Source organism: Thunnus thynnus, chromosome 18, assembly GCF_963924715.1.
Source record: "Thunnus thynnus chromosome 18, fThuThy2.1, whole genome shotgun sequence".
Taxonomy (NCBI): domain Eukaryota; kingdom Metazoa; phylum Chordata; class Actinopteri; order Scombriformes; family Scombridae; genus Thunnus; species Thunnus thynnus.
The window spans coordinates 16,058,755-16,077,175 of NC_089534.1; the positions used below are offsets into that span (position 1 = coordinate 16,058,755).

The 18,421-nt window shown below is 39.9% G+C and overlaps 1 protein-coding gene across 2 annotated transcripts in view; it reads right to left on the reverse strand.

The window, feature by feature from the left end:
• Positions 1 to 18,421, reverse strand: part of esrrgb (estrogen-related receptor gamma b) — a 99,929-nt gene that overhangs the window by 25,590 nt on the left and 55,918 nt on the right. For both annotated transcript variants that reach the window (XM_067571652.1, XM_067571651.1), the window contains 2 exons: positions 8,984 to 9,399; positions 4,412 to 4,528 (listed from right to left, as the gene is read on the reverse strand). In XM_067571652.1, coding sequence (XP_067427753.1) covers positions 4,412 to 4,528; positions 8,984 to 9,386 — 520 coding nt within the window. In that variant the 5' untranslated portion in view covers positions 9,387 to 9,399. The remainder of the gene's footprint in view (positions 1 to 4,411; positions 4,529 to 8,983; positions 9,400 to 18,421) is intronic.

An 18,421-nucleotide genomic window follows, 5' to 3' on the forward strand; every position in this document is an offset into this window, starting at 1 on the left:
GCAGACCCCAGCATGAGTGATGAAGACAGTGAGATTGTGATTGCTGGGGTGTAGGGGAACTTGGAGGTAGCCCTGGTGAAGATCCAACTTGCTGAACACTGTTGAGCCATGTAACAGGGTGGTGAGCTCCTCAGTGGTGGGGAGGGGGTATTTGTCTGGTATGACAGCCTTGTTAACTGCTCGTAGGTCTGTGCAAAACTATAGGCATCCTGACTTTCCCCTGGCTAGCACTATGTTGGAGTTCCATGGTGATGCACTGACTGGCTCAAGGATACCTTCCTCCTTGAGGCACTGCAGCTCAGCTGATACTTCATCATGCAGAGAGAGGGGGATGCGGTGTAGCAGTATGACTGGCTTGACTGTGGCGTTGATCAGCGACTGGTGAGCAAAAGAAGTAAGGTAGCCGAGACTATCGAATAATGCTGGCCATTGCTGCTGAATTGAGGTGGACATGGTCCTAATCACCACCTGTCATCTCGGGTGGTGAAGCCAAAGGCGAGAAACATGTCCAACCCTATCAGGTTAGCTCCATGGATGTGATGTGAAATTTGAACGTCAGAAAGGGGTTCCCCCTGTACTCGACTGGCAGGGGAACAGAACCCATGATGGAGATTACTGCATGTCCATGACCCAGCAGGGGAATGGATGGGGCACTGAGAGGATCTATCTACAAGGAGGGGCAGAGTCACATCCTCAACGATCACTGTGCATGTTTTGAGATTGAATCGTTTGGAGGTGACATTGTAGATGATTGTTGTCTGTAACTGTTCATGTTCTTGCTTTGAATAAGTGATTTAACTTGCCAATTTCTGCAGGCCTGACCTCTTGCTGGGCAGTTTTGGGCTCTAGTTTTGTGTGATGATGAACCACAATTCCCACAAGGCCAATGTGGGCGAGGATGAGGTTGTGACACAACCTGCATGATCTCTGTGGCAGATTTAACTGGAATGCCTACCTTACAAGCGTGAGATAATCAGGTTCAAGCAACAGCTTTTCTCTTATTTTTTCCATGTTGGTGTGTTTTAAGACCTGATCCCTTATCATTGTGTCCTGGAGAGCCCTGAATTTGCACGAGCTTGCGAGCCCCCATAGATTTGCCACATACTGGTGTACTGTCACCGCCACCGACTCTTAATGTAACAACAAAGGTAACGTTTATTCTTGTGTTACTGCACCAACCTCTTACACGTGAACTTCCAGAAAGCACGTTGTTATGGCTGACAGCTATCAACATGTGTTGTATTTCAACAATGCATTCTAACATCATATGACTGGGCAATCCCCAGTCCATGGACGTTAATGACATCAGAGCTCAAATAACATACTATTGAATACTACTATTTATTCAGTCTAAACCTACTGGTGATGTTTGGTGGTACAGTAAAGTGCATGTCCCAGTGAAATGTAATCAAGTAATTCAACAAATAAACAACACATTATGCTCTCAGCATCGCCACTAGTGGTCAGGAGATGTACTGCAAAGAAAATAAAGTGTGAATCAAATAATTTGTACAAAAAACAACTTTACTCTCATTACATTTAAGCGTGTTACTCATTTCAAAATGTGAATGCTGCAGTATGACAGGAAAGGAAAAGTGAACCAAATGAACACTGAGCGGGAAAATATTTTATATAGGGTGACCATATTTTCAAGCTCCCAAACCTTAAATGTACTGCATGTTCATGCACATGCACATGTATGCATTTATACACGTACAATAGGCGTTTTCATCAGGACGGGGGACAGTTATTTCAGTGCTTAGCACCCCTGCTGAGCGCACCTCTCAACACCATGGACAGCAGATGAAAAATTATGTTTGGTATTTGTCAGTGTGCACATGCGCCGGCTAAATGGCCGACTGTGACACATTCTCTGTCAGCTTTTTTTTTTTTTTAAACAAAACAAGGTACAGATCTCTTTGTGGTCTATAAATAACTTTATAGGCTAAAACATTAAAATAACTTTAACTTACATCTTCACAATGCCATGCCACAAGCTGGTCGTGAGTTTACAAAGATCAAAATGTCAAAACATTAAATTACAATCGCACCTCGTTAATAATAAACACTGAGAAAGAGCCTTTAAAGAAAGTTACCTTTAAGAAGACTGCCAGGTACTTTACGCTTTGCAGTCTTTCTTCTTAGTTAGAGTTTCTTTTCTGGAGCTCTCAGCTCTCAGGAAAACTACCGCTGATATTTGGCTGTCTTAATATGATCCGCATATCAGCATTTCCACTGTGCGCAACTCTTGTGGTGTGTGCAGAACGCAGTATTTTCATTGCCAGGTACTTTACGAAGGAGAGAGTAAGCCTCATGGAGCTCTTTAGAAAAGACTGATTCTTTCTTCGGCATTACAGCTAACCATTAGCATACTGACATGCTCTGTCAGAAAGAGCCGCAAACCTCATAGGCTAGCAACAGCCTTGACAACGACACATTGATTTACTGACACACATACTGACAAATCAATGTTGAATTCAGACGTGGTGCATTGCTTACGTTTTTATATTGGTTTAAGTAATAGTAATGAGGGGGACAGAACATGATAAATGTCTATGTAAGCGCTGAAAACAAGTATAATATTATAATTATTAGATTAATTGTGGTGAAAACCGGGAGAATTTGGTAGTGAAGGTTAAAAACCAGGACATTTTAGTGTTTTACAGATATTTGTCGGGACTCTGGACACCCAGTTTGGACGTCTGGTCACCGTAATTTTACAATGCGTCATCTTTGATTTTAATATAATGAGTCTCATCAGGACAGCATCAGTTTTGGTCAAAGTTTCTTTTTCTTTATCTTTGGATACACCCCGTATTGCTTCTATTCTGCTTGTGGTGTAACCGCCAAAATATCACAAATGAGCTCTAGTACACATTCAACACCACAGGAAAATATATTAAATTGCTACTAAATGGCTATGAGTATGCACAATAATTTTTACCCATTTAATAAATTTACCATTGTTGTTATTTCCAATATTTTTACTGATCACTGATTGTTTTACGCACCTGTCTGTGTTCACTTTGGTGTCAGAGTCATTCATACATGTCATTAAATTGGTTTATATTTTTATAACATAAGGCATTTTTTAGGTCAGGTTGAATAAAAGTACCTCCAAAAGGGAATAACCAGCAAGCACCATTGCCTAAAGTATGTAGTGATGTCCCAATTCAGTACTAGATATGATAATACTCGCTACAGTAAAAAAACAGCTTTACTTCCTTCCTTTGTACATCCACACTGAACGGTTCTTCTAGCTAAACACACAAATGCAAAAAAAACCCTCCTCCCTCGTAAAAAAAGAAAAAGAAAATCTATCGGCTAGATTTTCCCTCTGTACTCCCAAAGGTCTCTCACTGGAGGAGAAACAACACATGCAGGAAGTGAGGTGGGATGTTCGGAAAGCATTTAGTGGATCAATATGCCAGGCAAGAGAGGGGAAGGGAGATAGACAGACAGAGAGGGAGAGGGAGAGAAAGAGAGAGACACCCAGAGCCCAGGGGAGAGAGAAGTCTTGGGGGAACAGCTTGTGCTTTTCAAGAGTACTGTTACACTTCTCATTCAGTCTTGTTAGGAACATCCAACTCAGCAGCTTTTTCCACCCGTCTGAGTAAAACGCTGTGAGGTACGGCGGTGTGAGGAGAGGTAAGTAAGGCTTGTGGGTGATGTCACTGGTGTCTCCCTGAGGCCACAGTCGGCTTTAATATCTAATCGCTGACCATTTCTCTATCCCTGACTAAGACTGTTAGACCATCTACCAGACAACTGTCTGTCTTCAACATTTTAATGTTGACTCCTAAATTCAAGATAGAGATTTAAATTTATTTCTTTTATTCTAAAATAAAACCTAAAAATCTGCCTTTATAACTTAGCTTATTGTTGAAAGCTTGATTAAAGCATTTGATTAAAGCTTGACCATGAAATCTTGAAACTCTCCAGTACCTGTTTTGGTCCCATAGAACAGAGCATTCTTTAAATTATAGTAAAACACAGAAATCTTTAAGATTTTCATTAATTTGTTGAGGTTTTTTTCCTGCTACTTTTATGATTATTTTCTTTAATTGTTAAGACCAATAACCTAAATTATTTCTATCAAATAATCTTATTATTTTTCAATTAATTAAAATGAATTGTTTAGTGTATAAAGCATCAGAAAATAGTGAAAATGCCCTTCACTCTAAAACCCAAAAATATTTAATTTACAGTGATTTAAATAGAAACAACACCACTTCCTAACATTTAAGAAGCTGGAACCAGATAATGTTTTTGCTCGATATTTGACTTAAATGATAATTGATTGTTGAAATAGTCGTAGTTATCAATTGACTAATCTCTCACACTCTAAATCTCACACATATATAATAGCAATAAAAGAACAAAAACAAAGTATGACAAAATCAGCACTCACCTTCTTTCAACATGCCAACTTTAAGACATTTCATGAAGCGGCAGGCTTGGCACGACTTGCGTCTCCTTTTGGTGATCTCACATTCATTGGTGGCCGGACAGCTGTATTCAATATTCCCTGCAGAAGATTAGAAAAACACATCGTCATTAACTCTGCATGAACAAAAGGTGCACATCAACAAATAAGAAGAATTTGTTTTAAAATGATTGCATAGAATAGGAGACCAAATCAAAATATTGTAAACAACAGGCACAGAAAGACAGTAAAAGACACAACACATGTATGTGCATACACACACATACACACCTGTCCCAAGGTGACCCCATGTGACACTCCTGAAGGAGAGTGGGGTTTAGTGGCATTTTGATGGGACATGTAAAAAGTGCCTCTCCGCCCAAGAGTCCCACCCCCATTTGATTCACAGATAAATTAGCTTCATTAATGCAGAGCATCCTCTCTGCAAGGCTCACCACAACCCCATCCAGCCCATTCTTCTTCACCTAAAGGATGATGGGAAAGCTGCCCTGCCTGAACAACACAAGGACTATGAGATGGACGCACAGCCGAGTGCGCTGCATAATGTTCTCAAGTAAAGACCAAGAGCTGCTGCTAGACTGGCCGATCTAAGGCTCCCATATCATGTAGCAAAGCTTGATATATTATTCAAGTCCGTCTAGTCGGTTGTCGGCTCACTATGGAAATATTTCCTATGCAATCTAATCACTCGGTTCCAAAAACAGCCAGAAATGCAGACATATTGAATCCGCTGCCATGTAACCGCTGCCTGTCTTTCTCACCAGGTACCACTTAACATTTTTTTTCGGACCATTACACACTCACTTCAAATAGTTGACGTGACCCCAAGAATCCAATGACAAATCCTCTTTCTCAAGTATCCAAATCCCTTGATTAAATGTTTAAACAATGTCCCATAAGTACAGAGATGTATTAATGGTACCTAAAAACAGCAAACCAGGTGTTGTCTGTTGCAGATCTGCCAAATCTAACCCCCCCCCCCCCCCCCCAACCCCCTCAACCCTCACACACACACATAACCCCCTGTTGGTCAAGGAGAAGGTGCCAACATTTGTCAGGATCCCTGGCATCGATGGTGCCAGCAGGGTCACATGCACAGTGAGGGGTTTGGGGCACCACGCCAGGATGTTGGCAGAGGCTGCTGCTGGTTTCAGGGTGGGTAAAGTCTTTTAAACGGCAGAGGGAAAATTACAGTACAGTGCAGTGCTTATGTGTAGAGACGCTTAAAGACTCACACTGTGTCCCAATTCCATATGACATACTAATTTCTGTACTGAAAGGATGTAACATATACTTACTGTCATATTATGTTGTTTGTGCAAGAAATCATAGATGATTTTGTGCACAAAATCCATACTAATTGAAGAACACACATATTAAAAACGCATGATTTTTTAAAAATGTATTGTTGTTGTTCACTATTGTACCACAATGCAATACTATGGTTTGTTAGTTTACTTACTTGTTAGTTTGGTTTGTTCGTACAAAATGGTGAAGTACATTAATTTCTTGTAGACTACCTGGAAAATTAGTAAATTGTTCATACTGCATACAACTAGTATATAGTTCATACTATATGTAGGATGGAATTGGGATTTTGTACTAATAAAAAATGATAAAAAATGTCCACTGGCAGACGTCAATAAAACTGCAATTTTGAAATGCCACTTTCAATTAAACTTCACACAGAGTAAGATTTAAGTTTTAATACTTATTTTTCTTTTGTTTTTCAAAATCTTTCTTGTGCTGTCTCACCATCATCCACAAATTATTCTAATGTTTTGCAGCTTTGATAAGCTTTTTCATCTCCTTTGTGTGTTGCATTGTGGGGAAGTAGTGTACAGCAAAAGCTCACTCAAAATAATTTGTTTAGTATCCAGGCTAACTTTTTATCAGTTTCCTAATGTGAACACACTACATACTCTGCTTGTAATTTTGCTGCATGGAATTATAGTCACAGGTAAGTTATAGGTTTCCCTCAGTTTTTTCTCTTTACAGACCTTTTCATGTATAAGTTAAGTTAAGTTTGAATCATTTTTTAAATTTATGAACATATTGTGCAAAAATAATAAAGAGGAAATTCATCAGTTTAGAAAAGGTCACATTGACTCAATAATTTTATGGTCATTAAAGAAAACATTTTATGCCTGAATGTATCAAAATAACCTGTGTGTGTGTGTTGGTGAATGTATGTGTGTGTATGAGTGGGGGGGGGGGGGGGGGGGGGGGGGGGGGTTGCATTGGGGTCCAGAATAGTCTTAAATTGCCTACCTCTAAAAGCTCACTGTCGGCATACCCTCTTAGTTAATCAGGTCTTGTGTCCACCTTTATTTCTCAAAGGACATTTCAACCACTCTAATATCCTTCCTTAACCTCTCTTATTTTCCCTCTAAATTTTGATATATTATTATGCCATGCTATTATCCACGCGCTCATCTCCACTCAGGCTGGACCTCTCCTTGTCCTCCTCCTTTACCGAGGCCGGGACCCCCCTTCCTGATTACCATTCCATTAAAGCGGCTTCTCCTTTCAGTGAATGACCACGTCCCCTGTCCCTTGTCCCTCTGCCTCTTATTTAGAGGACTCCTCAGTGTCTCTCTCTCTCTCTCTCTCTCTCTCCTCTCCCCTTCCTCTGTTATTGCCCTGACAACACGTGCCTGAGCTTCTAATTGGCCCCCGTGTCCTCCCCCTTGGGTGTGTGCTGTAAGGCCCGGGGGCAAAGAACAAATCCACACCTCCCACACTCCTTTCTTGACTTTCTCCCAATGAAATGCCTGGTTCTTAATTACAGTCACCCAACACTGATTGTTATTGACTGAAGCTCCCGCGGCTCAGGACGAATGACGGACAGATTAGGTTCATTTCGGGCCTGTCCTCCAACGAAGGAGAGCGAGAGGAAGAAGAAGAGGAAGGGGGGGGGGATCTGTGCAAGACAACACAAAGTCACATATGAGCACTATTTACAGTCCGACAGTGTAGCTGGTCGGATTGAGGCGTGTGCAGCCTTTAGACTACCAATAGGTATTCAAGATATGGATAAAATGCGGAAATTAAAATTTCTCACATCAACGTAACAGCAAAGAAATGTCTAAGCTATCAAAACAACACAGAGCTGTGAGTCATTTAAAACTGTCCAACTCATTTCATTTTTTCAGAATCACTTTAAGATGCTCTTATGTTACATATTGAATGAATGAATCCCTAAAACACATTGTCTTCAGCTCGTAATCATTTATCTATAAAAAACAAAGTGACAGTGAGTGGCTGGTGTCTCGGACAATGTCCACATTCATGTAGATATATTTAAAAATGCATCTTTTCTGTCCGTTTGGCCTGCCATCTAAAATATTTTTTTATTCCCACATGTTTCAAAAATGCCCTCCCATGTGAATAAATTTGAAATTTGTTGTTGTTCTATGCTGTCCGCTTGTCCACTTATCAGTAAAGTTAATAAGAAGTCAAATTTCTGTTGCATCTAAATTTATTTTGATTGCTTATTTTCTATGTCAACACAGCAAATCACACGCTGCTGTGTTTTCACTGACATACTTTACATTTCCCTGTAGAATTTATCAATAGTTTCTGTTCAGCATCCCAAGAAATATCTTGGTTAACAGGAAACATTATCACTGTCAAATATTTCTCCTTTTGATGCTTGTGCTGTCTAACAGCAGAAACAGGAAGCTATAAAAGCTGACTGTAAAGCGTGTTTGGCTCTAGTGAAACACAAAAAGTGATTACAGAGAGTGTTGAAGGCAACAGAACGAGCTTTACTCTGAAGACAGAGTGAAATAATCAGCTATGTTTATCACATCAGCCACAGTTTTTACCATATCTTACCATATGTTAGTAGCGATGCATTTTTACATTTTTTGATGTTTTACTGTTTTGTATTGATTTGGTAATTCAGAGGTGTTTGGACAAAAATCTTTCCTTTTTAAACCTTTTTCAGATTGACCTGTATTCATGTGGCCAAGGCCTCTTTAACCTGCTGTCTAAGTCCATGTCCACAGTCACAAATGATACAGATGAAATTAAAAAAAAAATCTGCATCTCAGTTTGTGGCATATTATTGCTGTCCAAGTGATTATTCTGGAATAGTTCCCGCACATGGCAGAGTCGATGCCAGACGTACGATTCGCATGCAAACACATCAAAAATCAAAACCCAGAGCAGATTTACAGTCTGGGTCTAATGCCTGCTGTAGACACTCGTAATCACTACGTCGTATTAAACCCATAAGAGCAGACAGTTGGACACCAGCTCTGAGGTACACGTGACACACATGACAATCACAATGGATTCCTTATCCGGTCAATGTACTTTCTTGGTAATCACAAGTATCATAATTAAGATAAATAGTATTTATAATGATCACCATAGAAAAATAACACCTTTGTGGCAAAAGTGACGGTACACCTGGATTAAAGGGTTATTTTGCAAACACCTTTTTTTTCAGTTTTAACTGAGAGTGTAAAGACACTGGAGATCAGCTCAGGTGAGCCAGTGAAAGCTGAAAGAGGAGTTGGGGAATACCTTGTATCGTCCTTTTGAAAAAGGCTTTGCAGGCCTCACAGGAGGCCACCCCGTAGTGGTACCCTGAGGCAATGTCGCCACACACTAGGCACAGCCTCTTGGGAATGGCATTGAGCATGTACTCGCACTTGATTGGCGAGTCGTCTACCACGCCACCGGCGCACTCCTCGTAGCGGCGTAGGCAGGCGCCACCACCTCCGAGCATGCCTGGGTTGAACATTGGCGGGGAGTCCAGGGCGTGTGAGCGTCCGCTGCCGCCGTTAATGTAGCCGCCACTGGCGTCAGAGTTGCCACTGGGACTGTGGTGACTGCCGGTGTCTACTAGCGAGGAAGAAGGACTGGAAGGTTCGGTTTTGACGTAAGAACCACAGCTCGAGGATAGGTGCCGGTCTTCAGAGGGCATTCTGGTTAGCAACCTGGATAAACACACATGAGGCCAGAGATGCAGTTAGTTTTGGTGATTATTTTAAAAGTGATACATAGTGTGACAAAATGTAATATTTCAATCAATGTGACAGCATGAAGTAAAAAAATAGACCAAAACTGGAAGTACAAGGCTTTCAGACATCAGGGATATGTAAATGGGGCCTCACATGAAAATAAGTTATGTTTGTGTAAAAGAACAGAGATACAAAGAACTTCATATAAAAGGAAATATACATCAGAAAAGAGCAGTATCAATGAAATTATCACCACTAACAAGTCTGACAAGATGTACTGAGCGTTGCTTTCCTCCATCATCGCCTGATCATCCTGTGAGAGATTCATCAGCTGTGATGGAGCACTCCGCTCCTGAATGTAACCGGTTCATCCGAGTTTGATAGATTGTGTTACAGACACAACCATTAATGTGTTGGAATGCGAAGTGATATACTACAGCAGCTTATTTCTCTCAGGCAAAATGGTAACTAACGACCATGTCAACAGATGCCCCATACATCTTGCACTACAATGCCCACAACTGGTCGGCTGCCAGAAGTAAATGAATGAATGAAACTTCAGAAGGCTTTTAATGGACGGAGAGAGGTGTTACACTCAGCATATGGAAGATCATGGGTAATACATGACCCAATCAATAGTCCCGGTTAGTTTGCCAATGAACGGTGCTGGGTTACGGTGGACTTAAGTGGGAGGTTTGGGAGGCTGAGGAAGAGGGACCTGGGATTAAGTTCCTGAATCACAAATTTCATTATAAAGTTTGGGAACAGGCCGAGTTAAAGAAAAATATTGCTAATAGATAAAAAGCAATTTCAGTTTCAAAATAATTACTACATATTATCAAAAATAAAATGTTCCTGCAGATACTGCTAAAACCTTGAGTTGTGCTTTAAAAAAGAAACCTTTTTTTACGGCTTATTTTATTTGTAGCTCTTGGAGGAAATACAAAATTCTCTGTTTTCAATGGAGTCTTGTAAATCACTTGTATGTGCATGACATACATAAACAACAACTACATCTCCTACTATTGTCAGACAATTATTTCTTTTCAAGGCAGCAAAGCTTTTGTATGTTGTCATACTTGCAGTAGCTTCAATAATATTCGCTGAAACAAAGCATGAAATTAGGCCTGGGTCGGTGTTAGAACTGCTGGCACTGTCTGTCACAGTTGGGGCCGATCTTACACAACTTCGGTGCAACAGTACGTGCTGGTGAGTTGTAAATATTGGATGAGAGCGGTGGAAAACCATGTTAAGAATGTCTGAAACTAACAGCAAGCTAATGCCGGCCAGATTCCTCAAAACTTTTTTGCCCTTTGCTACCGAGAGCCGTTTTTCAAATTTGGTGTTGTGGTTAGGAATGAATTTTCCCCCTGTTGCTGCTTTGCATAAGTGTTTATATAAAGCCATGAAGTCATCAGGCCCTGACAACATGAAACCTCTCTTTTAACTGCTAACGGGTAGCAGGTGGAGGGAGGGTGGAGGAGGAGATAGCCTCTACCCCTGGGTCCAGATCAGATCTATTGATCCTCTGCTTCCTTCCTGTTCCAGATGAGGCATGAAAAAATAAACCCTCCTCTTACGGGTCCCAGACATTCCTTATGCATTTTTAATCAGTCAGGACTGTTAACATAGTTCGAGATGGAGCGATACAACATTATGTTAGTCTTCATTTTGAGGCTATTGAGGTTTATAAAAGATTCACAGGACTCAAGTTAAATCATGTTAGCAATCAGAATGCACCTATAGTCAATTGGAAGATATATTTTCTTTCATTTCAGGGAATTGGAGAGAGCGGCGTGGTAACAGTTAATACATCATTGCAGCCAGATAGGGGGATTCCCTATGGAATAGTACATTGTGGCATATGTAAAAAGTAGTTCATTCCACACTTAGCACACAGTAACGCTGGGGAGATGTTTTTTGTTAGGTTTAATGGAAATTTCTAATGGGTCCTTTCAAATCTGTCGAAATGAAATAATGGCTCAAACCACCAATTCGCACAGACAGAAATAGCTTCATAGTTTTATAATTTGGTTTCCCCCTCTTATAATAAAGAGACATGGAGTTTTCTAAGCGCAGCCTGACTCTCCTCAACCCGCCCCGCTCCCTTGGCAACACACACATACACACACATTGCACCTAATATCTAATGAGGTAGTGTTTGCTCCGCCGCGCAGAAAAATGGTACAAACCGAGCAGACAAGCAAGACTCATCCGACAGACGTGAAGGTCACTTGCTTTCTGTGTTCTGCTGTTCTTAGAGGCCCAGACGGTCCCACAATGGACACCTCGGAACAACAGACACACAGGTTTCTGAAAGAAAGCGTCTAGACACTGCTCCATGTAAAAACCGGAGAGCTCTGTCCAGAATGTTCAATATGACCGACACCAAAATATCACACGCTCAGAGAAGTGACCGCTGCTTTTTATTTTTTTTTGAATTTTTGAGCCAAAGTATGATGGGTGTGAAAATGTCCCACCAGAGCAGCTTAAAATCTCAAATGTTTGTGTGCCTGTGTGTGTGTATTTTGGCATTCCTCCTCATGCTGGCAGTGTTGTAGATCCCCTGCTTCCCTACATAAATCCTGAATCCATCCACCTCTTCTCTAAACCATGAAATATGTTTTCCAGCCTCCGAATTTCAGCACAATAAATTTTCACCAGCAGTCAAACCCCTCCCCCCCCAAAAAAACAAAAAAAACCCCAAACAAACCCAAAATGCATATTCAAAGCAAAGCTCCTCAATGACCTCATGCTATCCTTGAATTGACAAGTGAAAGGTTAAAAATCCAGTCCTACGTATTTTACTATGTATTTTCCCACTGAGGGGAAATATTATTGTTGAGCTCGGGGTTAAGCTTGTAGCAAGGAACACAGCGTAAATCATGGTGCTGAACACACAGTTGAACATGGAAGCGCAGAAGGACAGAGGCAAGGAGCCATGCATGAAATTAGTTCATTAATCTTTCTATGATAGGCTGTCCTTGTTTGGGGCAAACTCTATCAGCTTTAAACTGAGTGCCCCTTCCTGCCTGACACATAGATTACAATGTTAGTCCGCAGCAGAGGTGTCTGGGAAATGAATGGTCATGGCGGGCGGGAAAATGGGGTAGCGTGTGTCGCTGAAGTGTTAAGTAGTAACAACAACATGCGCGTGACATAGCGTTGGAACAAATGAAGGTCATCAAAATATGTGTGTGTGCTCTAAAAATTTAAATGCATGATTCATAAACTGCTGCTAATAATGTAGTCGGATTTTAGAGAAGAGACATTAGTCAAAATACGTTTATAAGGCACATAGTTATTAAAATCCGTAAGCTGTGCATGTCTAACACTGCAGTGTCAGTTAAGCACAAACACACCTGGCTCCACACTTATTTCCATTACTTAAAATTAATATATAAAATTCTAGTCAATACCTGTCAGGTTCTGAATTGTTGAGTCCATAAAGCTCCTTACGATCTGCTAATAAGCTCTGAATAAGATAAAGGATAACCACACTTTTGCTGTCTTTGCCCTTAAAATGTGGATATTTTTACCTCAATCAATCAGTTTTCAAAAAACTTTGTAAGACTCACTTATACTACCTAACTGAGGACATTTTTAAATGTTATTCCTGGTTTAATTTGTATTTTGTTATATTGTTTTTCTGTTTGTGGCAGGTTGACTCTTTGTGCTGGTTTGGTTTTATATATTTATATTATGGATTTCATTATACTTTTATGTATGTTCCAGTACATATGCATGCTGCAACAAATGATTATTTTAATTATTGATTAACCTGCTTTTTTTTTCTTGGTTAATCAGATATCATTTGCTTTATAAAATGCAAGGAAATAGTGAAGCATATCATAAAACCACCAAATATTCAGATGCTGGGACCACAGAATTTTTAAATTTTAAAAATTGTTGCCTATTAATTTTCTGTCAATCAACTAATTGTATCTGCAACAAGTAATTTAAAGCTGACATTCATGTTTTGTGCTTTATGTGTGAATTACTTTGTCAATTTTCTGTGGTAAATATTTAAAGCAGTGTAGCACTTACTTAAAAGGAAATTTCACCGCTATAAATATGATGTTTTTTTGAAACTAGGTCACCTATGTAGTAGAAATGTGCAATTATTTTTTAAATTGGTGTCCTATGACTAGAGAAAACTGATAAAAAGACCGTAACTTCCCCTTTTGCTCTCAAGGATCCTACAACAACCAGAATGCATTGCTGAACCCATTGCTGGTGGGTTTCCCAGCAGGGTGGCCGGTTAGCAAAGACAAAATTAGTGAGCAGCGTTGTATCTCTTTACTGAGGCTTATTAAAAAAAAAAGGTTTTCCTCGTCAGTCTGGATATATCATACCGGTGTGTAAGGATCAATAAAACAAATGGCGCGCTGGAGTTGGTTATGTTGATCATTGCAAACTTACCGATACACGAGCCAGAATGCTGCCAGACCACATCGGTGCCAGTGGACAAAACACCTCTGAGTCTGCGGTCTCCATTTCAGCTTGGTTTGGGAAACAATCATGGATGAAGAGGTGAAAAACTGCAAACAAATGCTGTTTCTTTTATCGCTTTGGACGATGAGGAACCGGGACCAGGTTGTGCTCCATTTGGATGCAGCCACATAAGTTACAAGTAACACGCAGTCGCTGTTGTGCTGTTCTGTACTCAGAGCTGGCAAAGTCCGATATAATATTCTGTGAGAAAACAAATTCAGGTTTACCGAAGCACCGTGAAGTTTGTTGCAGAGTTTTCAGTTCTGTCTCCGTTCTTTCTGACGATCCTCACCGGGCACCGATCGATGCTGCAAAGCCGCTCTGGCACCTCTCTTTCGGCTGCTGCTGTAACTCTGCTGGTCGCTTACTTCTCCATACTCTGTTTTGTCTGATTCCACAGCATGATATTCAGCCTCATACGTTGTAATAGTGGCGCCACCTCTCTGCCCTGACATTATATTGTAAAGCTAGTTGGTTTTTTTTGTCTTAGATTCATTTTTTCTGTCCACCTGAAAATTCTCTAGGTCTTTGTCGGTGGAATCACAGAGAAACTCAGCACTGTGATGTTTGTGTGTCAGGCTATGGCTGTAGCGTAGCTCCGGTGATCGCTTCCTCCTCCAGACTCTGTTGTGTCTGATTCCACAGCGCGCTATTTGGCCGTGTATCTTGAAACTACTTTTCTTCCAAATATACTGATATTTTAAAGTATTTAGTACGATATTTTAGTGTGATATATTAGCTTTTCCCTATCGCTGGCGTAACACGGTCGACGGAGTGTTCTGAGAGACCCACCTTTGACCATCCTTGAAGGCACCACTACTGAAAATGAGGAGTCTAAGGCAGATCTGCAAAGTCCACCAGGTGACAAAAGATGCATCATTTTGCAGACATTTGCAGCTGGATGAAGAGGGATATTTTATTACAGGGGAGACAGAAAAAAGTTTAATGTCATAGGAATCAACTTGCAAATCGGTGAAGCCGTCCTTTAAGTAGCACTTACTTGGCTACTTGAGCAAATACCGTTGTTCAAGAAGGTCTTGGGTTATTGGACACTTTTATGATTGCTGAGTAAGTGGATCTTATGTTTGGAATATTCACCACAGATTTCTGTCCTCAAGGTGGAATGAACTGAACCCCAATGCTGTAAATTTAGTTGTTAATTTCAAACTAAATCTTTACTTAAATGTTGCCGCTGCTGGTCAAGTTAATAAGTTCAAGTACTTTTGTACCGCACAGCAGATACACTTTGTTTCTGATTCACACACACACACACACACACACACACACACACACACACACGCACACACACAACTTTCAGCATATGGCCTCTTCAATGTCACTGCCACGAGGAGAGATTGCATAGATTTCCCACATGGATGAAGACTCCTTACCTGGAGTATCAACCCCCATCTACATACACGTCCACCACCTCCAGGAAATTGCTCTCTCTGCAAAGTCAAACACACCCCTAACTGCCTTTTAAAAAGAGACAGAAGAAGGAGGTTATGGGGGAGAAAGAATAAACGAGCAGACTTAAGCCGTCATTGGGAATCAGAGGGGGACTCATGAGGGACAGTTACGATATTGATTTCATAAATAAACAGAGATGGCCATCGATCCTAATGTTATTTTGCATTTCAATTACTGCCCAGAAACATAACCTTCAAACGTCTGCTTCTCCACACTAATAACATCCACTGATAATCACAAGCGAGTCTTGTCTGGTGCAAATTGGCTTTTCTCTCTCTCTCTCTCTATCTCTTTTTTCTTTTTTCTTTTTTTTTAACAAATGTGTAAATGACACAACTTTGCATTTGCCTAATGGTATTAGAGCATGGACTGAATTTCAAGTGAGACTCAAGCTGATACAGTAAGCGCTCCGGTCAATTGACACAATGCAAATTAACGTGGTGAAGAGGAATTAAGTTCACAATGTGAGACCTCGTGAAGCTACGATGAGGCCCATTAAATTAAACATGCTGGCTGACCCACACTCCATGATTAGACGCACTGCTTCTCGCGCGCGCGTGTGTGTGTGTGTTAATTTCATTTGATCAATAAAACAAACTCATTCTAAGAAGTCCTCTCAGAAGCTTGCATTCAGCCTGAGCCCAGGAGAGCCACATTCATGTTTTCATTGAGTAGTGGCTGCAAGAAAAAAAAAAAAAAAAAAAAAAGCAAGCCATCTACATCCTGATGAATTCAGAGTCCTTGACAGCCCGCCTAAAGGATATATCTATATCAAGAGGGGGTCATGAAATGTAATGAAGTTATTTCTCCTCTGATGCTGTCAACCAGCACCACCCTCCAATACTGCTGGGCTGCACCCTCGTATGTAGCAGCTATTGCCATTAATAAACATGTCACTGAACACTTGGGAAACAATGTCATGAGAAAATACAGCGGTGGGCTTAAATGTTTTAGAATTGTTTTAGTCTCTGGTCATTTTTTCCCTCAACATCTTCATGAAAGCTCAATGCTGACGATTAAAGAAAAGTTGGAAGGACGCAGCATTTTTTCCCCACTATGTGAACACAACACTGCACTGTCCCACCACCTGCTCCCTCCATCCATCAGTGGACTCTTACATTCTGTTGGCTTGCCCATTCCCAGTCGATTTTACTTGTCAACTTTAAGATGGGATACATCACACCAGGGTGTTTTAATAATTTTCATCCATTTTCAGACACAAATCAACAGTGACTGTGTTACTTAAAGTGCAGGGAAAGCTATTTCCTTGCAGTGCGGAGCGGTGAGCTGGAAGCAGTAAACTTAGTACATGAATGTTACCAGAACTTGAGTAATTAAAGCTTTTCAGAAACGTTTAAATTCAGTTTACTATTACTGACATGCTCAGAAATGCTTTTTGAAGAACATATGGAAGTAGCGATAAGACTAAAATTTATCAGCAAGAGCGGAAAATCCTATACAGATATCAAATATCACCTCATAAATCTGTTTCAAAATACTGTATGAGGCAGACATACTTAAGCAGCTACCATGTAAAATCTCAACTTTGGCACATAACAATACTCTGCATGTCAGTAAGATACATTTCAGCTTGAGGAGACCTCCAGTTACATTTTATAATGCCTGAACCCAATGCCTACTGCCCCACAGCAATAAGCAACTTAACGCCACGGGTTTAAATCATTTGCTATGATTTACTGTATTTTTTATGATATCACACAATTTCTCTGTTGTTATTTAAAGTTTAATGTTCCTCTAAAACAGGCGATGAATAAATTACACAAAAAAACCCCAAAACAAAACAGTTTTATATTAAAACCAAACTGAGCATTTTTAAAATGTCTCATTTATGAAATATAAAGTTGTTTTCTTTAGTCATGTCTCACAAAACAAGTGATTAGATTATGGTATTTTTTTTAATCTATTTATTAGATAACGTTATTATATATATGTGTGTTATCTGTGGTGAGCAATGGGAACATTTCTCAGATGTGTTATGAACACAAAAGGACCATGTGCATAAGCAGTATGATAAATGCAATGCATGATAAGATTTTGTGTTTCTCTTAACAGACACAGTCAGGTGTTTCCATGATATGGCGCCGCTAAAATTAGATCCCAGGTCAGTGTGTGATTCTTTGGTCTCATCTGTATGTGCGCACACGTGTGTGTGTGTGTATGTATGTATGATTGTGTTTGTGTGTGTGTGTGTGTGTGTGTGTGTGTGTGTGTGTGTGTGTGTGTGTGTGCATACATTTGACCGCTTGTGCTTATGCATTCCTATTTGTTTGCCTGTGAAGGGCACCTATGGGAACAGCAGGTGGAACAACAGAAAAATGGGTCTGATTTATTGGAGCAAACTGAACCTAAACAACATTTAAACCGTCAGGAAAGTCAGCAGAATACAGATGCTGTTTGTGAAACGGTTATGACTTATCACAGAGACATACTAAGGTTCATCATTTTAAAATTAGCAAACAATTACTTGTCAAATATTTAAAGAACAGGAAAAGCTTGTATCTATTTTTCATAATGAAGATATAAAAGGTGTTGAAGAAAAGATGTGTCTTTCATTAAAACTTTAAAAAACCTCCAGAATTTTTCTCTCTTCAGGATTTTCAAATGGTGTCAAACTGAAAACAATGAAGGCAGAGTGGCAGATTTTAATATAATATATAATATAATGGACTCTGGTCCAGTTCTTGTTCTTTAATCGACACTTAAAGTTAGAGCCTATTTTCATTTTGATTACACACCAATTCAAATTTTTTTTATTAAAATTTGGTTCACAAAAGACCAAAACATTCCTCATGTGGATATTTTATAAAGGTTAAATCATAAGTTCACAACATTTAAACAGCTTAGCATAGTATTTACATGTATATAAAATAACATTTTTCAATTATTATTATTTTGTTTTTTACTAAGAGGAAACACTGTGGCAATAACCAGCCCTCGACTAGATTTATAACCGTGAGTCATTTATGTTATCGATTAAGAGGGTCAAAAGAGGACAAACTGTCTAAATAGATAT